General features: G+C 38.4%; 1 protein-coding gene across 1 annotated transcript in view; it reads right to left on the bottom strand.

The window, feature by feature from the left end:
* The window catches only part of SEMA3E (semaphorin 3E), a 949587-nt gene that overhangs the window by 369796 nt on the left and 555749 nt on the right, over positions 1-24042 (bottom strand). Inside the window, exon 5 of the mRNA XM_044088353.1 lies at positions 19375-19468. Within this exon, the coding sequence (XP_043944288.1) occupies positions 19375-19468 (94 nt within the window). The remainder of the gene's footprint in view (positions 1-19374; positions 19469-24042) is intronic.

Below are 24042 nucleotides of genomic sequence, written 5' to 3'. Positions count from 1 at the left end.
AATTCACCAAATAATTACAGCCATTTGAATTTCAGACTTCATATCCTTCAGAAAAAGCAGAAGACCTTTTATTCTAGCAACTTTCTAAGTTTATAAGAGTAGTATTTGAAATTTACCCCTTTATTTTTGTCTTTGAACAGAGTTTTTTTTGTGCTAAGAGGTTGAGAGATATACTTTCTGCAGAATCTGCATGCTAATGTGGTAGTCTGAGGGAGTGGCTAATGCTAATTAGCCATATGATGTCTCCTAGAAATGGTAGCAGCTCTTGATTAATCTTGCAGAGCAATTCAGGGAATCAGTCTTCTGAGCTATTTTTTTCTCAAGGAGCAAAAAGTAAATGCCATCTTTTGACGCCATTTACATATTCACTCCCATAGTAGTAGTCACGGTACGTTAAGTATAGCACATACAAAGTTTTGAAATAGACTTCAAATAAAACTATAAAATATAGCTCTACAGAAGTGGCTGTCTAGAACTTTTTTGAAAAACATTTTTTTGATTTCAACATATATACAATATTGACAGAGAAAGGAAGAGACTCAAATGCACGTCATTAAATAATTAACTAGTGCATTAATATACATAAATGTTTACTGACTGCCTGGGAACTTTAATGCAGAATATATCTAGCAAGCTCTGACCTTTATGAAGCAATGTGAACAAGGAAACATACCTCCTGAAGAAAACTGCAAAATCTCACTCCAATAACCCACAAAGTGTTAAAAGTGAGTCTACCTGTATGAACAAAGGTAAGACAAAATGGCAGTATGGCTCGATGATGATATATGCAAGAAAACAAAAATGCACCATATCACATGCTATGCTACATGCTTGTGATACTAAGATTTAGAAATGGTAGCTAATTATTTATTTATTTGACATTTCTTGACTGGGTTAGTCTGACTGGGCAGCAGCAACTCTTTTCCAGTGGTGGCCCAAGGAGAAAAGCACCAGAAAGTACAATTAACAAAAGTAATCATATAACAGAATTATAAATAAAATTGCATTAATTACAATGTGTATGAAATATATGTTGGAAAACATGCTAGGAATTGGACATTAAATTGAAAACATAACATATTACGAAGTTTCATACAATAGAAAGCTGAATGCAGAAAATATAGATAAGCTTGTACAACAGAAAGTAACAAATATATAAACAGGAGATAAGCCCAGGGCAAGAGCCAATTTCCAAGACTACAGTTGTGGAAGCTGTAGGGACTACTGGCTTTATTAGAAGCAGAGGCAGAGAGAGGTGGGAGAAAAGGATGCTGTAATAGCATTATAGGAGGGGAAGTGGATTAAGTTGGGTCATAGCATAAGCATGTCCATGATATACGTACAGTTTCCTTTAGTGTTGTTTTGAAAGAGTCGGGATTAGAGATCTGTCTAACACTTAGTGGTAATTTATTCCAAGCATTTGCCACTGAGTAGCTGTAGAGGAGTTTACCAATGTTTTTGTTTGGTGTATAGACTTGCAGAATATATTGTTGGGAGCTACTGAGAATGCAAGTGGGAGTACAGGGCTGGATGAGGGTGGAGAGAGAGAGAGAGAGAGAGAGAGGGGCAGGAGGAGGGTTTGTGTAAGATTGAATGAGCTATGAAAATCTGGGGTAGTAGGATTTGATGATGAAATTCCAGCCACTGCAGGTTTTTCAAGGCTAGGTAGTGGTGAGGGCACTAGGGTTGCTTAGAGGCTTATCTTGCAATTTTATTAATGGTGAGTTCCAGTTTCAAAAAAAGATTGGATTGGATATTAGTGAGCATAGGGGCAGCGTAAAGAAGGGTAGGGACTAGGAATGCTTGTACACGATAGAGCCTAGTGACAATTTTTTTATGCCTATATAGCAGGCCTAACTTTTAATGTGCCTTTTTGATGCACTGCTGAATATAGAGATCAAACTTTAGTTGGTCATTGATAATAACTCCTTTTGTTTTCTAAGGGTTAAGTAGCAATTGGTTGGAAGTTAGCCATTTTTCAAGTGAGTGCAGAGACTCTTGGATGAGGGTATGAAGGTGGGTGATATTGGAGGATGAGATGATGGTGAAATTGTCAGCATATTGTATGACAAGTGAGAGTGGACAGGAAGACTGTGGGTCATTAGTAAAGATATTAAATAATAGGGGTGTAAGGATTGAGCCTTGAGGTACCCCAGTTTGTACTGGTAAGAAGGAAGAAAAGTTAGATTTCCATTTAACTGCCTGGAATCTGTTGGAGAGATAGCCGGAGAACCAAGAAAGTGCAGAGTTGGAGAGATTAAGGGTAGCTAGTCTGGATAGAAGCAATCAGTGGGAAGCAGTGTCAAAGGCTTTGGACAGGTCCAGAAACAAACATGACATTAGCTTGTTGTTGTCATGAAAATTTGCAATAGAATTAGTGACTGATATCAGAGCAGTAGTTGTACTGGGATTTGGGTGGAAACCATGCTGTGTAGGGGTAAGCAGATTTTCCAAAAGGGGGTGATTGATGAGCTGTTTGTGGATGCACTTTTAAGAATTTTTGACAGGGGAGATAGAATGGCAATTGGTCTGAAATTTGAGGGGTCAGTTGGGTTGCCACCTTTATGTAAGGGTATGACATAGGATTTCTTCCAGATTTCAGGGACAGTATTTTCTTTGATTGATCTATTGACTAAGATAGAGATGAGGTAGGTGATAGAATTGGCAGCAAGTGTTAGGAATTAAGGAGGTAGGTTATCAGCTGATGGAGAGCATGTTTTAAGTTTGCTAAGGAGTGACTTGATATAAGTTGTGGGGATGGGTTTAAGAGAGAAGGGGGTTTGGTGGGTTGATGAAGGAGGAGTGGGGTAGGTGATGGTGTCATTTTTAGTTAGATTATGGATATAGTCAATGAAGAAGGAGTTAAGAGAGGTAGCAGTATCAGTGGGAGAGCTGTTAGGACATAGATTAGGTGATGAGGGACTACCAGGATGTAGTAGTTTATTTACTGGTTGACGTTTGAATTTTTGGGGGTTGGAGTGAGGATTATGTAGAGGTTTCCAGAAATGTTTTTTCTTGTCAAGGGTGACCTTTTTTTAAGTTAAGTTACAAAGCTCTCTGTAGGAATGAAGATCACTGAACGTATTAGATGTTTTTGCATTTTTTCATGTACTATCTCTCTTGCGCAAAGGGTTGAGTGGCTTGTGTTAGTCGGGGGGGCATATTGGGTTTTGATTCTTATTGCCCTGATATGGGCCAGGGAATTAAGGGTACCTAGAAAGATGTTGTTAAATGCCAGGACAGTTTCCTCCAGGGGGGAGGTCATAGAGGAAGGACCAGTTAATTATAGAGAGTGAGTCATTGAAAGCATCTGGATTAAAGTTTGAGAACTTATGGCAGTCTTTGTATTGCTGAGATTTGTGTAATGGGAGTGAATGTCGAAGTATGAAGGTGGAATGGTGGTCACTTAGGGTATCAGGTAGGGTGGAGGGGTTATGGTAGGAGTTAGGGTTGGAGGTAAGGACCCAATCTAGTGTGGAGCCAGAGTTTGTTTGTTTATTTAGATGAGTGGGGGCAGAGATTAGCTAGAATTTCTATGACTACATCTCCCATGGATGACGAGAAACAAAATGTACACAGCTGTGTTGTTTTATGGGTACCATGATGCTGGACCCTTGCCCAGCAGTTATTTATCAGATGTTAAAAAAAAAGCCTAACCTATGTGGCCTACTCAAAATATTTATGGGTCAGACTATAAGTGTATAATACCATGTAGCTTAGAATATGAGGCAAGGAATGTGAGAACAGAAAATGCAAACAGCTTAGGCATACATGAACAATTTCTTTAATGAAACAAACAAAACTGTTAAACATAAGCAAATACATCAGTATGTCATGATGGAATGAAAGCAAGAAATACTGCAGATACTTGAAAACTCTGGAATTAATTAAATGTGCCAATTGATAACTGTGGCCTCAGTCCTACTGCAAAGCAAGTTTTTACTGAAGGCTGGAGACCAAATGAACAAATATGGAGGGGATATAATATGCAAATGGATGTTGCAGTGGTGCAGCAGTAGCATTGTCGCCTTACAGCAAGAGGTTCTCCGGTTCGATTCTTGGCTGGGGTGCCTTCTGTGTGGAGTCTGCATGTCCTCCCTGCATTTGTGTGGGTTTACTCCAGGTGCTCAGGTTTCCTCCCATGTTAGAAAGACATCCGTCTGCAGCATTTCTTCCAGGGCCTCTGCTGAAAATTGGCTTTGTTCCAAGTCGGACTTTCCCGGTTAACAAATGTTAAATAAAATAAATAAAAAATGATGGCGTCATTAATAGGGAAGCCACTTGCAAACATAGTGTTTCAATGCAGTAGAGATGTAATTCCATACAGGCCAGTTAAGAGCAAGAAAGGAGTCATCTGTAATGTCTAAAATACTATAAGGTGACTCACTGATCAAAAAAATTCACTGAAATGGGATGCTGAAATGATGAACTGATAAAATACTAAATTTGCGTTGCTAGTTAATATGATGTGTATATAATTAAAACAGAAGTAATAAACAATAATTTAAATGCTGTGTATTACTGAGCCCAATCCTCCTTAAACATCTCAATAAATAAATAAAAAAATGAAAAACAAATCCAGCTGCATCTTCAAAACAATCAAACTTATTGATGTACAACAACTTTTGGCAAATTTTGCCATATTCTGTGAAATGGTTAAATATAAACGTTCTGAGATGTGTTGCCCAGCTGAGAAAACAAGGATTCAGATTTATGTATGCAAGACTGATTACCTAAGATATTATGTGCTTATCAGAGGGGAGCAATAAATATTTTAAGAACTCCTGCTTTTCAGGCCCCATTGCTTTAAATCATTTGAGTAAGTGTTGACATGATTTGTGCCACATGCAAGGAAATCCCTTTACTGCTGTATCTGTTTGCATTTCCACAAATTTTGGAAAAAAAACTGCTCTGTCTGTTTGGTCTGAGTTTCCTGCTTTTCAGAATATTCAAGACTATAATTTAGCAGATTTAAAATGTGTTGATAGATTTGCTTCTGGTTTTCACAAACCAGAAAAAAAACTGTACAAAAGTATTATATGTGTATGCATATGTCTAACAATACATCATTGTTAATGTAGGGCAGGCTAATTTCAGAAATATACACAAAGAAAAAGAAAAAAAAAAGTTTTAGTATCTCAACCAGGCATCACTTATGTCAAGGTGCTAGCATTTCATCTGTTTGACAATGTAACTGTAAACATGAATCGATATGTTAATTAGGAAATAATTGTTTGGGAGATAAGTACATAGAGGCTTAAGTTAAATTCTTAGTCATTTCACATAAGTGCAGGAGGTACCTGCATGGTCTGCAAACAAGAGCAGCTTAAAGGTTATTCAGAGGGAGTAACTGCACTTTAGACGCTGCTGTTAGAACCAGTTGGAGAAAAACGTTTGCGACTGAGGGAATAAGGAGATGTAAATGAGGACTGTGTAAGAAATCTGTACCAGTTCCATGCAAATATGGTGAGCTTCCCTCCTGTATTTGATTAATGGTCACTTGTTAATATACTAGTTATCTGCATGCAGATGGGTTATAAAAAGTAAATCCTCACCTTTTCTAACTACATTGCATTCTGTGAAGATGTTAGCTTTTACTGCCTGTCTGGATGTTTCCGGCTCTGAATTGCTCATTTTATTTCAGTCAGGCTGAAACCTGATGGGTGAAATGGTGCTCATCAGCCTTTTAGAAGAAAAAAATAGAGACAAATAATTCCTCATCACAGCTTCGCTAAGGAGGAATTAATGGGTAGGTTTACACTAGACAGGGATATTGTACAGGCATTGGTGAATTTGCATGGCCCACACACAGGAACTGGAGAATCTTTGACCTTATTATACCTGTCGATACCAAACCATGTATAGACTTCACTATACTTGCCTCAGAGACCTTCCAGAGATAAAATGGTATCTCTCAGACTTTTGCCTTTGTGATACTTCAGTTCCTCAAACACATGGCACATGTGGTTAGTATATCTCTTTCCTAGTGTCACCACAGGACTGAGTCTGTACCAGGTGTTTCTTCTGCAGAATGACACTCTTTTCTGAGGTGCTTGGTGTGACAGACTGCACCTATGCTGCTATGAATGCCCCCATCTGGAATATCGGAGGAGTATTACTAGAACAGAATGGGCTACCATTCCATCTACTGCCAGGTAGTCTGCGATGCACTGGGACATATCACCAATGTGTTAGACCAGCATCCTCCTAGTACCCACAATTACCCACAATTCTAAATGTTTAGCACTTGCACCCCATGTACTGTCTCTTCCTGAATGATAGGATTTCCCATAGTTACCTAGTTACCTAGTATACTTTTGCTAACCATAATTTGTCTATCTACAGAGTCGCATAAATAGTATTGGGCAATCACTCCCATTTTGTTATTAGTCCACTTCCTTTTTTTTATTGTCCAGGTGATGCAGGCTACACACTTGCACCTTGGCTAACGATGCCAGTCCATAACCCACAGGAAGTTGCTGTGAAGTGTTTTAACACTACTGCGTTCCAGACAAGAATAGTCATTGAGAGAGTGTTTGGCCTGTTGAAAACCCATTTCCATTGCCTGGTTGAATAAGGAGGGGGGGCCTTTAGTATGACCCTGCTACTACAAGGAGGATGTTTGCTAACTGCTGCATCCTGCACAGTATGCCGATGCACTGGTCTGTTGTGCAGCTGCTGCTCAGCAATAGTGGCAGTGCAGCTCCCACTATCATTTCTCCCACTAGTGATGATAGTAACAGTGGCCAGCCAGTGGCAGTGGCCAAATAACCCATTCAGCAAGCTCATGCATAGTACATGGTTGCTCAGGTGAACAGATGGCCTCTAGTCCACAGCTATGGACTGTGACATTCACTATATGACAGTTAAACGTTACACAGATAATACTTGTGGCATGAAGTGTTAGTTGTAGTCTATGCAGAGTGGTGCATGGGTGACTTGCACTGTGCATCAGACATTTCTCTTTATATCATAGACAAAAACTTGTTTGCATAAAGTATTAGACATCATCCTTTGTACAGTGCTGAGGGGTTGATGCACAAGTGTTAATTATGCTGACAGAGTTTGAATGAAGTGTAAAATAACAGTTGAATTATATTTAGAGATATAACATGATTGTTTCACTGCACTGTTACTGAGTTTGAAATTACTCATTGACAGAAAATGTTAGTTGCCTTTCAACAATGAAATCTTTATTTGATGCTGCTTTTTTGTCTCCTATTGTCTGTTTACTATTTTTCAGGTACAAGGAATAATGGCAACATTTGCTCTGTTAGCAGAGTGAGTTCTGCATGATTAATGTCTATTTTATTTACGGCTAAAAATTAACTTAGATTTAGAAGGTGTCATATATAATTCCCTTAAGGAAAGTATGGATGATGGTCCCAGAAATCATGAGTACATTTTAGTATGTGAGCTTGATTCCAAGTTGATGTGATGATGGAATCTAATAGATGCAGGGGAACCTCTTGATGTTGATCTAACAGTGCTGTGGGATTTGAATGAGAGGGTCTTGTACATGTTGTGGAAGTCTGACAGGGTTTCACTGCCTTCTTCTTTGCAGAATCCACAAGAATGTCTAGAACATTTTACCAAGATATGCATAGCACATGGCCTACCCATCTACCGCACATGCTGACACTCCCTCATCCACGTCCAGCTGTTTCACCAGTGTGTGTCCGGTAAGGTCTTACTAGTGTACATATGAAAACTGACACTGATGTTGAGTGTGCAACCACACTGCACACAATAATCATGGCATTAACCCTTGTCTTGTCCATTCCCATGTACTCACAGTAATAATCAGCAATCTAACATCTCTGCTTGACTGTATGGGTCAGTACCCTGGGCCTGAATTATGTCACATCATATCTGGTGCTGAGCAGCCAACCTTGAGCTAACAATGAAATATGCCTTCACCTGGCACCTCAGTGTACAGGTGTGATACTGGGTACCACTTCTGTTGAAAGGCTGGTCTGTTCATCAAGGGGGTTCAAGCTGACCAAGTGGTGTCCCCCCATGTAAGATAATTTCTTCATGATGCTGAGTGTGTGAGCTTCCATCACTGTCTATACTGTAATCCACCTGCTGTGAGGTAGGGGCCCTGCCAGTATGCGTTGTGACTGAATGCCACTGTCCTGAGGCTGTGTTATGAGAATGAATATTATAACATCATCACTGACAACCTTTCTATTGTCAACAACAACCTGCTATACTGCAGCACAACATATTGTTGTTTCTGGTTCTGAAACTGGAATAGGTCATGGTTAATTTGACCTGTGACAATTAAGTCTGATTTCTTTTGAAAGGCATTAAGTCATGCAGTGTATATAGAGTTTGTGCTACACCTGTCTTTAATGGCATATGTGATGATGAAATGTGTAAGAATTATGTGTATGTTGTTATCATTTCAAGTACATCTAACCAGAAAATTATTAAACCAAACTATGGATATTGTAGGTGGCTGAAAGTAGGGATGTCAACACCACCTCAAATAATTCCTGCAGCACCCTCAACTGCATCAAGAGTCATCATCTTTTAAAGAGAAGTACTCCTCAGCCAGTGTTAAAGGTTGGAGTGTCGATAGTTTACCACCAGTGCTGCTATGGACAATTGTATTTCTAGACTGTGTCCCGGCACACCCCAACATGTCATTATTTCTTTTTTGTATACTGTTCTAAGGTGCATTTCCATCCACCTACAGAATTTATGTCAACCACTACTTGATTCCATGCATTAGCTTACTTTGTCAGTTTTGGACTCCATTTTCTAAAAAGAAGTTGCCTGTATGCATTCAGTGTATCCATAAGTATGTGAGCGTAACTGGGACTGAAGTTGTTTGCCTGTTACACCTCTCAACTGTACAGATTTTCACAGAATGTCCAGATTTTTGTCTCATATTCTTGGTCTGGTTCTCATAAAATTGTGTTTTTCTGTAAAATCATTGGCAAATTGATGAGGGTTGAAGTCAGAAAATAATGACAGATATTTGAGTTTCAGACTTCATACCTTCAAAAAATACAAGCTGATGCAAAACCTGTTATTCTATCAATTTTCTAAGTTTGTAAGATAAATATTTAAAAAGTGTCCCTATTTTTGGGCATTTGTCTTCCCATTATTTATGGCTTTGTCCAGATTTCTTGCTCTAAGAGGTTGAGAGGTATGCTGCCTGTGTCTTGTTCCCTGCTGTTACAACATTCTGTAGACTGCAAGTACATTAGCAAAAAATTACACCTTCTTCATCTGTGCAACTGAAATCAGTTGTGAGTTATACATTTCCTGCATTAATTAAACAGTAGCAGAAGCATAGTGAAACACTACCTCTGATGTCTGAGTTTGTCTTTTCTTTGAACTATTGTTGTAGTTATGCAATCAGCTGCTGCAGTATGTATGGAACCATCCATTCTAAAACGTAGGCCAATAAGCTTCTGCTGTAAGGGTTTAGTAAACTGTTCATTACTTCATTTATCATGTCTAGATTATTATTTATAGGACGTTTGCCTGCTGTGGTCCTGAGCATTTTCATTGCCAGAGACCAGTCCTAAAATGTAAGCCATTGTACAAATAATAGTAGACATTTATGTGGAGTATGTATGTCCTCCCTGTGTTCACGTGGGTTTCTTCTGGGTGCTCTGGTTTCCTCCCACATTCCAAAGACATGCAGTAGGTGGATTGTATACCTTAAACTGGCCATAGGTGTGAGTGGGCATGTGAGAGTGTGCTGTGGAAATACTACTGCTGCAAGGCTAACTGTCCGACAGTGTAAACCTTGGTTCTAGATGACTGTCAATATTAAAGTGATGACCCAACTCCATGTTTGCAAAAAATGGGAAAAGGAGTTGTGGACGGATGGATTACTGACTATGGTACCTTTACACATTCCAAGTCTTTTCAGGTAGAAGCATAAAAGTACTACAATATTTTCTGCCTTACCATTAAATCAGAGAATAATCCAAAAGATGTTACAGTTAAATTTACTGAGAAGTGTTTTTTTTCAGTATATGTGTGCTGTTTCTGCAATTTACAAACATTTAAAGTTAATCTGTGCTTTCCCTCAACTTTCACATAAACTTGGATCACAGGGGGCTATTAAAATGGCAGACTGTAAAAGTTTGACATAAGTTTGGTCAGATTTAAGACTTTCTTAAGAAATGAAGCTTGGGCATGCTTGGCTCTTTGAATTTCATCAAAGCACAAGTGTAAGTGGCATTATTTTCATAGATGGCTTCATACAATTACAAATAATCTGCACCTTGCTCATGTATGAGCATAAGTGCCATGTGAACCTCTGTTTCACAGCAAGAATCACATGCTTGTCTATCAAGCCTATGCTTTTCTATGCTCTTCAGGCCTTGGCCTGTGCCTGAACAGAGAAAGGCTAGGCTGAGTTATGCTACAGCCTTGTAGGTGTGGTTCACACCCAGGTAGTCTCAGGTTCATATCTCTTTATCTCATTCTGAACTTGGACCTTAAGGCAATGTTATCCATTAAAGCCCAGGACTGTGCCTCAAGCTTGTCTGAGAAAGAGACAAAGATACTCTTTTACCTGCGGACGGACTCATAGCTGCAGAAGCTAAATGAGGTCATAGCATGCAGAGGAAAAATAGATATATGGTAGGATCTTGGCATGCATCTCACTTAGTAGAGTGGGATTGCCTGCTCAGGTGAGCAATACCAACAAAGGTAAAATGACTTACAGTGGCACAGCAGGAACCAATGGCCAGGTGGTTTTTGAAGTTACAGGGCTAGATACCCAAACTATATAGAAAGTGAGTAATTCATTTTAGTTTTATATATATATATATATATATATATATATATATATATATATATATATATATATATATATATATATTTATGGATACAAAATGTCAATGGCACTAACAATCAATATGTAACAAAAAAAAAATTATGACCCTCATCTTGCATGGTTCAAAGTAAAACCCGTAGCATAAAACAATTTTTTTTAGAGGGACAAGCCTCCCTGTACACCCATTCCCACTGATAATTATATATACTAACTCAGAGGTCACAGAATACCAGGAAAAGGGCATACTCCCATGCACACACACCTTTCAACCACTGTTTTTTTTTATTTGAATTACTTAAGTAAACTTTCTTTTGCTGTATTTATTATATATTGCTGTTCAGTCAGAATGATTATTTCAATTGATGTGATTACATATGCTGCATTAAAAGGCTTATACTATTTGCTGGTGGAAATTGTAGTCAGAAGTGTATTTAATAAGCATTAATTATATGATGCACTATTAATTTTCCTGCTATTCCTAAGGTATTGGGGATTTCTAGAATTTTCCTCAAGTTTTACAAAAGCTACGTACTGAAGTACCACAGGCATGATAGTGGGTGGGCATGCAGAAACTTACTGAATTGCATGGTGTTCATTGCATTTGCATTAATGCAAATTATAATGCTTTAGTCCTTGATTAGTGATGACATAAAAATAATAATAAAGACATTATTGCAAAAACATGTAATTAGTATCAGGGCTAAAATCTACATTAGAATCTGAACATAAATGGCCAAAATTTCTTGCAGCTAAAAGTGGACACTTGAAAGTTGTTTACAGCCAAAGCAACACCTGCAAAACTCAGCCATTCATAAAACTATCTGCTGAGGTCACCATGCTAGCACATTATTCACCTTAAGGTAGAGCAATAGATATGTCCCTCCATCCCTCCTCCCAGCAAAGGTTATTGGTACCTCTGAATGTAGGAACTCAGGAATGCTAAGTATTGCCTGTAATAAATTGTTTAAGTTGTATAGCCTTCTCTCATTGCAGCAAAGGCACACAGATCCTTACCTTTTTGGAGGAAGTATGCCTTCTCAACTTTATGTCCATGATTTTAAAATAACCATTTCCTTAAGACCCTTGTTGCATGCATTTACAGAGTAAAATACTGCATTTCCAATGAAATAAAGAATGTAGCACATGATACAATACAGGATAAAAAGAGGGTCAAAGTGTTAGCATACTTTAAGCTGTATTAGAAAACCTCATAGAAATATGAACCATGAAATATTTATCTATATCCTTTAGAACACAATGCACACACATTATGGCTCATTAAGCCTTTCTCTTTCTCTTCCATTTTTCTTATACATTTACAGCTCCTGAAAAGAGTGCTTATAACAGAGAACAGTTTTAGTGGAAAGTTGCCTGGCTGATTTCACAAGCTTCTAAGTATAAACATAGTCAAAATCAGAAAATATTAGATAGTTATATAACAGACATAAAATGACATTGTACGTAACATATTTAAGTTAGTCAGGCTATCTTTGTTACAGCATCATTAAGTGGTAAGTATATATTTATATGACTTTATTATAATGAAGTAGACAAGTGGAAGGAAAATTTTGTATGTCAGTAATAATTTAGTAGGGAAGTGAGAGCATGTGATTCCTTGATGCATCACTTCTCTGTATGCTTTACTTAATTGCAGGTTGTTTATGGTACTTAACGGAAAAAATTAATGCATCCATTCAGCCATTTTACAGTAAATGTAGCAATACCAAAGAAAGCACATTTGAACATTTGAACCTCAAGCAGTACTTGTGAGTATTCTCTCATTAAATTACTAATGGTTAGTCAATTATAATGGTTAATTATTAATAAAAAATGGTTAATGACAGCTTCATATTTAGCATATTTAGCATTAAAATGTTTCCTTTCTCATTTTGTGTCACTTGAATAAAGTCATTTAGTTAGTAACACTTAAATATCATTTTGTTGTATCTCTCCCCCTCACTCTCTCTCTTCTTATTCCATTTTTTTACTTTCTTTCCCTTTAATGTTTATTTTTTTTTGCTGCTGGCTCAGCAGTGTACAGCAAAGCTCAGCCACAAGCCGAAGAAACAATCACCACCTCCCACAGACCATTTGGGGCCACTTAACATATGGGGGCAAAGGATTCACCTGTCTGGACCCTTCAGTGCATGGCAGCCTGATAGGATAGGATAACAGGCTTCAGGAACTGGTAGAGGCTGTGACTAGGAGGGCCATGGAGGGATATTTATGCCCATAGCAATCTTTCCTCTAGCAGGTAGAAGACTCAGTGACCCAGATGGATCAAACCACCAAGTCACCAGAATGCTTGACCCCTACATCATTAAAGTCATCCCACCCAGGTGAATTAGGTTGGGGAACATTTGAGGCCCTATGGACTCAGCTGATTAGAGCTCTCAACCTTCTTTCCACTCCCTTTTGTGCCTATCTGCCATCTGTATGTCTTATCTCACTCCATGCTGCCAGCCCACCATACTGTTCCTGTCTGTCATGCTTGGGTTTTATGTTTCAAGTTTGTTAGCTGTTTCCTATCCCCTTTCTCTGATACACTCTATACTTCTTCCGTCCACAAGTTCCCTTATTAAAACAAATTAGAAAAGTAGAGGGCTATCCCTCCAAAAATCATAGTACCTATCCTCTCCTACCTCTTCCTTCAAAACCATCTTAATGTGTTCCTTTTTTGTCTTTTCTCTCTCTCTTCTCTTTCCAGTTATTTCTTCTTATCTTCCCTTTCCAAAGCCATAACAGGGTGTCCATTTAAGGATAGCCTCAGAATGAATAAAAAAAAAAAAAAAAAACTTAAGAGTTTCGGTAAGGTGTGGTCAGCATAGCTGACCTAAGCTCAGCACAGAATCTTATGAGTACTCTCGCAACTTCCACAAAGGCTCATGCCTGCTGCCTGCTGACAGAAATCTCTAACAACATTTGAGGTTTTATGTATGTATGTATTTTTTTTGCACATAGCTTCACTCATTTTCTGTCATTTTACACCAAGTAAGACATGCAAAAGTATACTACACATTGCATTGCAGGGCTCAAAGATGCAAAAATCAACAAAACTTATCCATGCTTTACTCATTTAAATATAGGTGTAGTGGTGAGATTCACGGATTTCCTTTATGTATTTATGAAGTATGGGCCTGTGAATGCCACCGATATCCATGAGATGGATTTTTTCAGTCTTAAGTTGTCTATTGTATCACTTTGCATGACTCATTTAACTCAACCCCACTCCCAGGTTATCCTTCAAACGAGACACTTTTGCCTTGTAAGTTCAAGTTAACCTAGTTAGAAATGTACACTTGGACAATAAGAAATATGGGTTGCACATTAGCACACAGGCATCTTTTTATCTAGCCTCATTCCAATAAAATAAAATATTATATGTGTCATAGTATGTGGTCATAAACAAAATGAAGGACTTTTTGTTTGATACACTGGTTTTGAAGAAACTATAGTTTATGCTTAGTGCAATGCATGTTTCTTTTCCTATGGAATCCCCCAAAAGAGGTATCTCAGATATATTAGATTAGATCACAAAATCTTCTGTCCTGTCCTGTATGAGCTTAGTGACCAGCATATTTGCTCTTCTGCAGAAAATGATATCACAATATGATGACAAGCAAAGTAATATTCTTTAAGTCAAGACTCATATTAGCTATGTTGTTACCAGTGTTTGAACAGGGTAGAGTGACTGACCTCAGTTGCTTTACTTGTTTCTTGTACCTGTAGAAGAGCTGAAATAGCTTCCTATTCCACAGGTGTTTAATGGTTTCATGTAGGGAGTGATCACTTTGCCATATACCAGTTTATAGTTTTAGTATTTGTCTCTAAAATCATTTAAACTTGTATGCAACACAAACTACAAGTTCAGGTACAATGAAAAGGTAGGTTGCCTTCATTGACAAAATGACTTCCTGGAATCATAAGAAAAGATCTTTAAATATATCTGCATATTACTCATATCACAAAAGAACCATTGTGAAGAAATAAGGAACATAGGAGACATAGTGACCCAACAAATACAGACACCCATACCCACACATAAACTAGGATGGTACTCACATGCATGCATACATAGATGCATGTAACCTACCATTATTTGTCTTCCTCATCAAATTGTAACAGTCAACAGTGATTCAACAAATACTCCATTTTGTTTCTTTTTTAATTAATCCATTTTTGATATTTACTTCATGGATTTCAGAGTGGTATGAAACAGGAGACTCTATAAACAGATAACAGACATAATGCAGAAAGCAGACTCAAGCAGGACTCTATTTCATTGCAAGAAGGACACACACACACACACACACACATGCACACACACACACATGAAAAATTTCAGCATCACCATAATTCAGGTAGAGAGCACAACCTCTCTCAAAACCCACATGGTTAAACGTAAGACATGAAGTCTTCACATTGAAGATATTCCAAGTAAAAGCTAAACAGGATCACCTGTGTGCTCTTGTGAAGCTGCAGTAGCACTTATCCTTATAACACTGTGCCTCCCATGGTCCATTTCTTGATTTTATCAATGTAGATGCAAATATTCAAAACCACACCTCTCAAGTGTACCACATTATGAGGACCATTCCTAATTTTGACTCTTAAAAAAATCCATGTTCTGGCTGTTCAACATTCACAGGATCTGTCACACTTTCATTGATAAGAATGTTTTAACTAATATCCATGGTGTATAATACTGAATGACATTAATTCATCAACAGATATTATAAGTACAAAGTAACACATTTCAAACATCTCCTGAACTTCCCAGATGAGGTTGCTAGTAAGCTGAAAGTAAGTGTTCCACACTTTGCCCCATTCTCTCCAGATTACGAGAGGTTGTGTTTCATATTTTGGAGAAGGAAGGTTGAGAGCTATGTTCCACAATTTCATAAAGGACTGTCCATTCTGTGAACTCCATATGATTGCTCAGATGCATTTGAAACAAAGGACTAAACAAACAGTAATACATTTAGCCTGCTTGAATATCTGCTTGAAAGCAAACTGATGATAAAGAATATTTGAGGCCAACCACTAAAGGAAATGAAAGCTACATTGTAGAAAATAAATTATTTGAAATGCAGAAAACACAATATATATTTATACATAGCGTTTCTAATGAGAATGCTAACTAGCATGCTAACTAGCACCAAATGTACTGAATGCAACACCCCATACAGCCATAAACTTTACCCTAACCCTAAAACTGATCTTGTTAAAACAGAATGTGGCACCTTTAGCATCAGTCAAAACCACTATCCACACCTGATGTGTAATTGTATGTCATTGACTTGTACAAGTACTAAAACATGTATATTTACCTAAATGGCATTATATTCCAATACAAAAATCAGCCAACATACTTGTGAATAAGTAGCCGAGCTTCAAACAACTATATAAAGAATTTCATAAGCTAACAATACATTTGCATTATCTCCATTAAGTGAGTTTGCTATTCTATAAATAATCATGTTTGTCTGCACTAAACGTTTACTGTCGTGGATCTTTACATCATGATTTGCTGTGCTACATAAGTTTCTTGTTACCATGGAAAAAAAAAATAACCCCATTGTCATTAAAAAATGAATCGGTCAAAGTTCATGTACTAGCTGCAAAAATATATAATAATTGGCTTTGGGCAATATATGCAGAAATATATTGTTCTATCTTTCATTTATAATGAAAGCAACAAATGATACATCATTGGTTCAAGAAAAGTAATAACTGGGAAAAACAATTATCATATAATACAATGTAATATAATATAATATAATACAATAATAATTTTCAAACATTAAGGGTGGGATTCAAAAAATGGTTCATATTACACAGATCTGGAAAGTCAAAAAAAAATAAACTAGCAGCAGCCATTTCATTAAGAGCTAATGACTGTAGAACATTTTGTACATGTAGTATATGCGTACTGGTCATCAAGTGGTCAGAAGTTGTACAGGGTGGAGGAAATTGTATCAGGCTGAAGAACAATGCTAATACTGCTCACAGCCAGGTACACTATGTGCTCAAGCTGTCCTCAAAGGTGGCACTGCACACAGTTATTGAAGTCTAGTAAAGGAGTTTCAGTGCTGGCACAGCATAAACAGGAATGAACCTTCCATTTCTATCCAAAAACATGTCTAAAGAACAACTTTTAAAGCACTGATGGAATACGATTGCCCCATTTGCAGATAGCAGGCTGGACAGTTAAGGAGCCCTATCATTTAAAATAATATTCTTGTACCCTAGCCATGTCAGACTGGCAATACATAGTTTTAAACATTGTGCCTGGTATGCCGTGCATTTTAATCTATCATCAAAATAACAGCACTCAGCAGATTAAGGTACACATTAAGTTATTACAAAACAGTATCTCATGTCTTGTATTCTTCTGTCAAAGGCTGATACTATAGCCAGGAAAAAACAGGTAACAAAAAATGATAAATGTAGTCAAATTGCTGACAGAAATATTAAACCTTGCACTCACTACTAATATTGAGAAATTTGTTAAGTCAATTCACTTATTACCTTACTGAAGGAAAACAAAAATCCCATCACTTATAGCACTAAACTACAAATATCATTATGGGTTTTGGAAGAGTATTAGAAAGATGGTTTGTCTGAATGCAACTTTCTTCACATATGTATTCAAAATATTATTCCTGTTAAGAAATGTCCATCTCTGACTCACCTGATGCCAGCAACATAAGTACGAATGATGCATATGTATAGAAGGACAATTTACATTTCCTGCTAAGGCAGTTAAAGTTACCTTAGTTTTCACGTATATATGGATTAGTAGTAGTAATAGTCATAACAAATGCAGAGTAAGTGAAAACTGGGATTATGTTTAAAAAATCACGCTGTTGTTTTGGATGACTTCTGTGAAAATGAGGATAAGTTGATATGAGTCATAGTTGCATGTCCATACTTAAATCCGCATGATCTTTTGTTAGCTTTTTAAAATGTTTCTCTGGGAGTCTTCTGTCTCAATCATGATATATTTTTTTTTAATTAGAACTGCCTTATTGAAAATATTCCATATTTACAAGACTCTCCTATGATGCAGTCACTGTTCATTGACATAAAGCTAAAAAGTCCACAACAATTATAACCCTTTTGTATCATTTACTTAGAAACCCCATCCTGATTGTAGTGGTGAACTTGCCGGTTGTGACAATTGTGCTATGCCTTTTACCCCAGGATTTCTACCTGCCAAAACTCTACCTTATAATCTATCTTTCCCTATCCATAGCTTCCCTTACTTGGGTCCCTACATCTTTCCTATTGTTGTGCTCCCCAAACTGATTCCAGTAAGCTCACTTCCTTGTGTGGTGTTTGCTTGTGGTACTGAGGAAAATAGAGTGGTGGGAGCAAAGTCCATCATTAAAAAATACTAAAATTGTTATGTGCTACAGATTCAGAGGAATATACAATGTATGTACTGCACATAGATGTATCCTGATTAAATATCATTATTTCAAATTTCACAACAATAACCATTACTACTACCTAGTTTTCAAAAAAAAATCTACTTTGTACTGTCAAATGCATTATTTGTTCTACATGGAATTATTCCAGTGATTTTCAAAGCACAAACGGAATATCTTTTTCCTTCCTGAAACAAGACAGTGGAGTTTAGTAGCATGGCAGCATCATTTTAAATATTTTACTGAAAGAAGCAGAACGTAGCCAGTCATATTGCCTTGTGAGTTCTATGAGAGGCATTGCACTTTTCATTAAGTACAGCAATGCACTTTGCAAACAAATCACGTATATATTCTGGAAATTATACTATATCTTGTGTAATTTTTTTTTATACTTTCTCATGACTTGACCCATCAAATATTTTCAGGCAGCACCACCCCCAGCTTCCATTCTCACCTCTGATCCCATATAACACCTTTCTTACTGGTTATCCCTTGATGTAACTCTTTGTCAGGTGGGCTTCTAGACTTCTAGAGAAGTCATCTTTGTAGTGACTCAGTGTAAACAAGGAATCCAATGGGAAGCTGCTAGCATGGAGTCATCATACATGTAGGAGGTTGGGCATGGTCCCTAGCTGTTTAAATGGCTAGTACAATGACACCAGGGCATTGTTGCTGCCCCTTTGTTTTACCCTGAGGTTGCCTGCATGGCTTCTGGTCTCCACCAGAATATTACACAGGCATCTGATTCTCCAAACATTTCCTGCTGTATGAGAAAACTAATCATGTGACGCATCATCCTCTATCACTCTCTCAGGACTTACTGGAGAATGGAGCCCAGTTCAGGCACTCAGGTCTCTGCTGTCTGGTGGAGCAGACTGATGTTTTGGGTTATGTCACTTGGCTGCTGTTATTGTTTTAGATTTTATGGTATCAAATGTTGCAACCATGTAAGATGAAAACATCAAAGGTAAACAGTGAGGCATAGCAAATATTTATCTACATATGTATAATAATGAGCAAAACACACAGTGCTTACATAAGAAAGCCAGAGACAAAACCGGTGTGGACTTGTATATCCCTTAAACTATACAAATATAGATGCTGCGCATTAGACATCACAATTATACTTACTCAGTAAAGTTGAAGTGTATGAAGAGCTGGGGTCAAAAGGACATCTCCCTCTTCCTCTTTCTATTTTGTGGGATTCCAATTCAAAGATGTGGTCCTACAATAAAATAAAACATACTTTTCAAATAGAAATTTAATTTTCGTATATTTAAGCTGCAGTTCGTAACAATTATCTCTTACAAACCAGGGTTAGTAAAATATCAATACATTTTTGGTTGTGGAAAATGCTATGGCACTGAATTTAACGTTAAAATATTTTTTTTCATATTGTTTGATTTAAATCAACAAAATTAGATAAAAATGCACTTTACAACTATGAACTATCATTATAGGAGACAGGTTCCTTGCTCTTTTTGTTTGTATAAATCAAATTATGTTTATTACTTTTCATCTTGTGTCAACTAGTACAATTAATAGACTTATGACATAAGTAATGTTACATGTAGCATTGTGCTATTTGAAATAACTACAGAGTTTACAGCATTGTAATATTTCCCAAGTCAATAACACATGCATTCCATGTCTCTGTTGATGTTAATAAATATTTAGCTTTATACAAATACACACCAAGCCAACTGTATATCCAGTGGCTATTCGTATAAGCTAGAAATGTCTTAGACTTGTCATTAAAGCCAACTCTCCATGATAAACCTAAGGTTAATGCTATCCAGCAGATCTGAAACAATTTCTGACTTGTTATGAATAGATGAGGTATTTTGGTATAGTGCCAAAGGGGCTATAGAAAGATAAGTCACAGTTACCTGCTACACATGAAACACTGAGCCCTGGGTAACACCTGAACTCTAGCTAGATGGTAATTTAAGCCTAAGGAAGGAGCAATTAAACCAAGATGCTGCCACAGATATGCACTTGAAAATAATCAGGCTGGCCCACTTGTGCAGGCCGCCTCTGTGCCAGCAAAGAATTTGTAGGTGTATGCATAGATGAAAAGTAGGAAATGCCAGAGGGGGAGATGGGGAAAGGGGCTGCAAAAAGTTGAGGAGCCGTAAGGGTGAGTCTGTCATATGCAGTAGCATGGGTGTTTACTAACAAGGCCATTAGCAGGGAAAATAATTGAGAAACAGTAAATAGAATAGAAATCAGGGGGAGTTAAGAAAGGAATAATGGAATAAAACAAGTGAACAGGTGAGTGAGGACAGGTAAGCAGAATCAAATGAAAGCATGATAAGAAAATAAAACAAGTATTAATGAAAGGAAAAGAAGTACAGGAACACCAAAAATAATAAAGGGAGTGTAGTACAAGGAAATATAAAGTGAATGAACAAAAAAGCAGGACTGAGTGACTGAAGTGGCAAATGCTTATTCACAAAGGTATGAATAAGGCCTAAGCTGAGCCAGGATAAGTGTGCCTCATTAAGAGAGGCTGATAAGTTTAGAGCACAAACAGCCCCAGTGAAAAAGCAATTGCATAGTAATGAGAATGATTGAAAAAGAAACAAAATGAAAAAGAAAGGTACTACACAATGCAATCTAAGTAGTCATAATCATACACTAGGGAAGAAACAAGTGCTTGAGAGGAATATTGAACAAATGAGTCAGTTTATGAAACCACTGATTTCAAGTAAGTATAAACAGTATGAACAAATTTAGAAGTCTACAGTAATATGAAGGCTAAAGGCAGCAACATCTGAGTGTAAGAGGTATAACACAATGTTATACATGGTCATAAAGGTGTCTTAGCGGTATAACACAATGATGTCATACATGGTCATAAAGCTCACAAGGTTTCCCAGTAGAAGGATAAAACAGTGCTACCAGAAGCATTGCTCTATACCAATAAAGTGGAAAGGGAATTAAGGAAGGACAGAAAAAAAAAGGTATGAAATTGGAGGGTGAGAAAAAGAAAAATGTGGTGGGAGGAAAACTGTACTGAAGAAAGTACAGTTGTATAAAATCTTACCATAACGGTAGAGGTCCTTGCCTTCACTTCTGCAGTATTCAGTACAAATGGGATTCCCTGCCATGAAGCCCACTGTCCGGCCAGTTTATCAAAGTCTACTATTGCTTTAAGGTGCGCTGAACATCACCTAAACATTCCTTGCATAGCATAGGGCATAAAGGTTACATTCAGGCGTACCATCCTCAGAACTGATTGCCCCAGTAGGAACAGCATTCCAAGGAAAACCAAAGAGAACCTGCGCATCCAGCAAGGAAAAATAGACTGTAATTGTTCTTTCCAAACTGTTATCAAAAAATGTTTCCTAGAATGTTTTAAGTTAACACCTGAAGCTTATAGAAAAAAGTTTCATGAGCATAGACGCAAGGCAGATGAAAGTGTGTGGGAATACGTTGCTGAACCAAGCACTTATTATCATAGGTGGGTTAGTGGATGTCAGGTCACCACTTTTGAAGGGCTGGCAGACATTTTGGTGAGGGAACAAGCCCTTATTACTTTGCCTGAGGACATGAGAATCTGGTTAGCTGATAGACAATGCACTAATGTAGATGAGTTGGGGAAGAAGGGAGACCTATACCTAGCAAGCAGGGCATCACTCCACAGGAAATGGACAACCCGTGCTGCTCATAGGTCTAAGGGAACCCATCGTGGGCAGCCCAGACTACTCTAGCAGAGTCCACCAGTATTAGGGGAAGCCACTAGTCCAGGTACATATCCAGCACCAAGGGATAAATGTTTTAAATGCAACCAGTGGGGCCATGTAGCATATAGATGTCCATGGAAGCAAGGTAGGGAACAAAAGGTGGGAGAGCCAGTAAGTGGGAATGACAAAATGCCAACAGTTAGTTGTCTCGAGACAACAAGTGTACCAAACTACCACCCTGCAGATGTCCTGATAGGGAATGATTTTGATAATGCAGTACTGTGTGTGCATGTCATTACACGCAGTCAGGCTTAGAGACAAGCATGTGAGTCTGCTAGTATGGGGAGACCCAGACAGACCCCACAATTGCAGCCAGGACTGGTAAGGTGGTTACTTCAGGGAGGGAGCTACCCTGAGCAGTGATATTGAAGGTGAGCCACAGCTCCTTGCGGGTACTTATTTTCCCTTGCACAGAGTGACTGCAAGGGTAGAGGTGAGTAGTACTACCCAGGCTGACAGTGAGGCACTGCTGTCAGAGGATACCAGACTTCCTGTGGAAGGGGAGCTGGGAAGGGTTACAAAGAGAGAGTTGAGACAGGCTCAGCTCTTAGACCCTACATCACAAGGCCTGAGAGAAGTAGCTAGTGAGGCACCTGATTCTCAAGGGAAGGGGGAATCTGTACACTGGGAAAAAAAGTTTACTGTACAGAGAGTGGACCCCTGAGAGAGGCCTAGAGGGTGAGGGAATGCAGCAGTTGGTAGTGCCCAGAGCCTACCATCTGGCACTTTTAGCCATAGCCCATGATATTCCCTTTGCAGGTCATATGGGCATAAAGCATACAAAGAGATGTATTATACAGAACTTCTATTGGCCTGGGATTTCCAGGCATGTGATAGGGTACTGCAGAACCTGTGAGCACTGCCAAAAGGTAGGCAAGGCAAGAGACAAGATAAAAGCTCCTCTGATGCCTTTGCCTGTGATTGAAGAGCCATTTCCGAGGATAGCTATGAATATTGTGGGGCCGCTTAGTACCCCAAATTCCACAGGGAAAACTTATATCCTATTGGTAGTAGATTATGCTACCAGATACCTTGAGACAGTGGCTCTATCCTCCATTGAGGCAGAAAAGGTGGCAAATGCTTTGTTAGAGATTTTCAGCAGGGTAGATTTCCCAAAAGAAATACTGACTGACAGAGGTGCCAATTTCATGTCAGACCTGCTGGCTTGTCTGTGGAAGCACTGTAGGGTGAAGCACCTAAAGACCACCCCCTACAATCCCCAGACTAATGGTCTTGTTGAGAAGTTAAACTCTACACTCAAGACCATGCTACAGGCATTTGCAGACCAGTTTAAGAGGGACTGGGACAAATATTTGCCTGTTGTTTGCTTACAGAGAGGTTCCCCAGGATTCCACAGGTTTTTCACCCTTTGAGTTATTATATGGGCATAGGGCAAGGGGACCTCTAGATTTAATTTGAGTTAAATGGGAAGGTGAGTGTGAATCTCACATGGAGTCTGTTGTGGCATACGTCCTAAACCTTAGGACAAGGCTCAGAGAACTCATAGGCTTCACCCATGAGAACCTGGCAGAACCAAAACAGCAGAAGAATGTCTGATATGACAGGAATACTCAAGCTAGAGAGTATGCTGTAGAGCAGCAGGTAATGGTTCTCATTCCTGTCAGACACAACAAGCTACAGGCAGCTTGGGAGGGACCTTACAAGGCGGTAAGGAAGGTCAGTGATGTTAACTACATGGTAGAACTGCTAGGCTGGAAGCAGGGGCACAAATTGTACCTTGTTAACATGATGAAACCTTATCATGATAGGGAGGCCTTGTGATGAGTATTTGCAGTACAAGGCAAGAGGAGTCTGAGGGGGATCTATAGCTACAGGGAGCCAGCCAGCCAAGTCTCCAATTACTATGGTGGAGCCTAGGTTTACAGGCATTTGATGGGACAGTGCAGCATAGTACTGGGGTCAGCAATGCAAAGGCAGCTGGAATCTTAAGACAGGGAATAGAGTAAGGTATTTCCAGATAAGCTCAACCCTCTCAAGCAACATTTCTCAAGGGTCACTTGAAAAACTAGCTTGAGTTCTCATGGGGGGG

Source organism: Protopterus annectens, chromosome 11.part0 (assembly GCF_019279795.1).
Source record: "Protopterus annectens isolate FY-2018-M chromosome 11.part0, PAN1.0, whole genome shotgun sequence".
Classification (NCBI taxonomy): Eukaryota; Metazoa; Chordata; order Ceratodontiformes; family Protopteridae; genus Protopterus; species Protopterus annectens.
Note: the sequence above shows the minus strand (reverse complement) of the source record. Positions and strands in the feature narration are given on the sequence as shown.